A 1818-nucleotide genomic window follows, 5' to 3' on the forward strand; every position below is an offset into this window, starting at 1 on the left:
CAGCAGATCAAGGAACTAGCAGAGTCCAGTGTGCAGGAAGAGATTTGGGGGACTTGGGTTTTGTTCCTGATCATTTCTTTGTTCCAGCACACTATTCCTCAATACATATGTGTTATACGTTGATAGAAATAAGTGTTTGTGTCTACTTCTTCACAGTGAAAATGGAATTGATTGGAAGATAGGATGATTACATAAGCAAATTATAGACACGATTTTCAGGGATAAAGATAATATATGCACTCAGGAGGCAGAGGAAGGCGAATCTCTGAGTTCGAGGCCAGCCTAGTTTACAGAATGGGTTCCAGGACAGGCTCCAAAGTTACACAGAGAAACCCTGTCTCAAAAACAAACAAACAAACAAACAAACAAACAAACAAACAAAAAGATAATACATAACTTTTACATTTGCATTCATACTAAGAGAGAGAAACTACCTCAATGATTCTTAGTCCCCTGAATATTGGGAAGGCAGAGAATGTTTCTGTCTACCTTTGGGGTTTGTGGTTGACAAAGCACAGATAAATTAATGCCTTGGTTTGTCTTTTTCAGCACAATGTTAGAGGTGTTGTATCTATGGCTAATAATGGCCCAAATACCAACGGATCTCAGTTCTTCATCACCTACGGCAAGCAGCCGCATCTGGACATGAAGTACACAGTGTTTGGAAAGTGAGTGTTCTAGTTGTCTTCTTGGTGCATCCGTGTACGTCTGTGATCATGGCATAGCTCATGCTGGAAAGACTGGTGGACAGCTAGAGTTCCTGGGCTCTAGGCCCACCAGTCAGCAGCTGTCTTACTTACCTTGAAGAAGTTATATACTATCTGAGCTTCGTTTTCTTTATTTTGTTTAAGAGCCACCAAAGAATTGCTTAGGGCATTTTTTTTGGGCTGGAGATGGCTCAGCAGTTAAGAGCACTGACTACTCTCCCAGAAGACCTGCATTCAATTTCCAGCACCCACATGGCAGCTCACAATTGTCTTTAACTTTAGTTCCAGGGGACCTGTCTCCCTTACACAGACATGTATGCAGACAAAACACCAATGCACATGAGATAAAGTAAATTATTTTTAAAAAAGAAAAGGCTTTTTTTTATAAAAAACAAAACAAAACACATTTTTAGGAGCTGGAGAGATGGCTCAGCAGTTAAGAGCACTGGCTGTTCTTCCAGAGGACCTGAGTTCAATTCCCAGCACCCACGTGGTGGCTGGCTCACAACCATCTGTAGTAAGTTCTGGTGTGCAGGCATACATGCAGGTCTAAACCTGTATACATAATAAACAAATATTTAAAACACACACACATTTTTAGAACTTTTGGCCCATGATCATTTGCTTCAGGGGTTTGGCCTGTTCAGCACGTCATGGAAGCATGTGGTGGACCAAACTCCTCACTTTGTGGCCAAGAAGCAAGAGAGAGGAGAAGAGATGAGGTTCCACAGTCCTTTTTAAGAGCATAGTATCTGTGACCCAGAGACCTCGAGCTATACCCCACCTCTTTTCCGTGTGGAGGAGTGGGGGGGGCAGAGGTTCTACCAGGTGGCTTCCTTAGTCTCTCAGTGACTCAGCTAGACTGGCTAGCCAGAAAGGCCCCGAAACCCTCCTATCTCCACTCAGCCAGCTCTGGGATTATAGGTGTCCTGGGGTTTGAACTCATATCCTCTTGTGGAGCGCTCCCCTCTGGAGACTGTAGTTGCTGCAGACACTCTGTCTCACTGAGTGGAGCGCTGCCCCATGGAGATTGTAATTGTTACAGACACTCTATGTCACTGAGTGGAGCACTGCCCCATGGAGATTGTAATTGTTACAGACACTCTATGTC

The 1818-nt window shown here is 43.8% G+C and overlaps 1 protein-coding gene across 1 annotated transcript in view; it reads left to right on the forward strand.

Annotated features, from left to right (window-relative positions):
* Ppil3 (peptidylprolyl isomerase like 3) overlaps positions 1 to 1818 on the forward strand; it is a 9337-nt gene that overhangs the window by 6965 nt on the left and 554 nt on the right. Inside the window, exon 6 of the mRNA XM_005366342.2 lies at positions 550 to 668. Coding sequence (XP_005366399.1) covers positions 550 to 668 — 119 coding nt within the window. The remainder of the gene's footprint in view (positions 1 to 549; positions 669 to 1818) is intronic.

This window comes from Microtus ochrogaster, unplaced genomic scaffold, assembly GCF_000317375.1.
Source record: "Microtus ochrogaster isolate Prairie Vole_2 unplaced genomic scaffold, MicOch1.0 UNK8, whole genome shotgun sequence".
NCBI classification, from domain to species: domain Eukaryota; kingdom Metazoa; phylum Chordata; class Mammalia; order Rodentia; family Cricetidae; genus Microtus; species Microtus ochrogaster.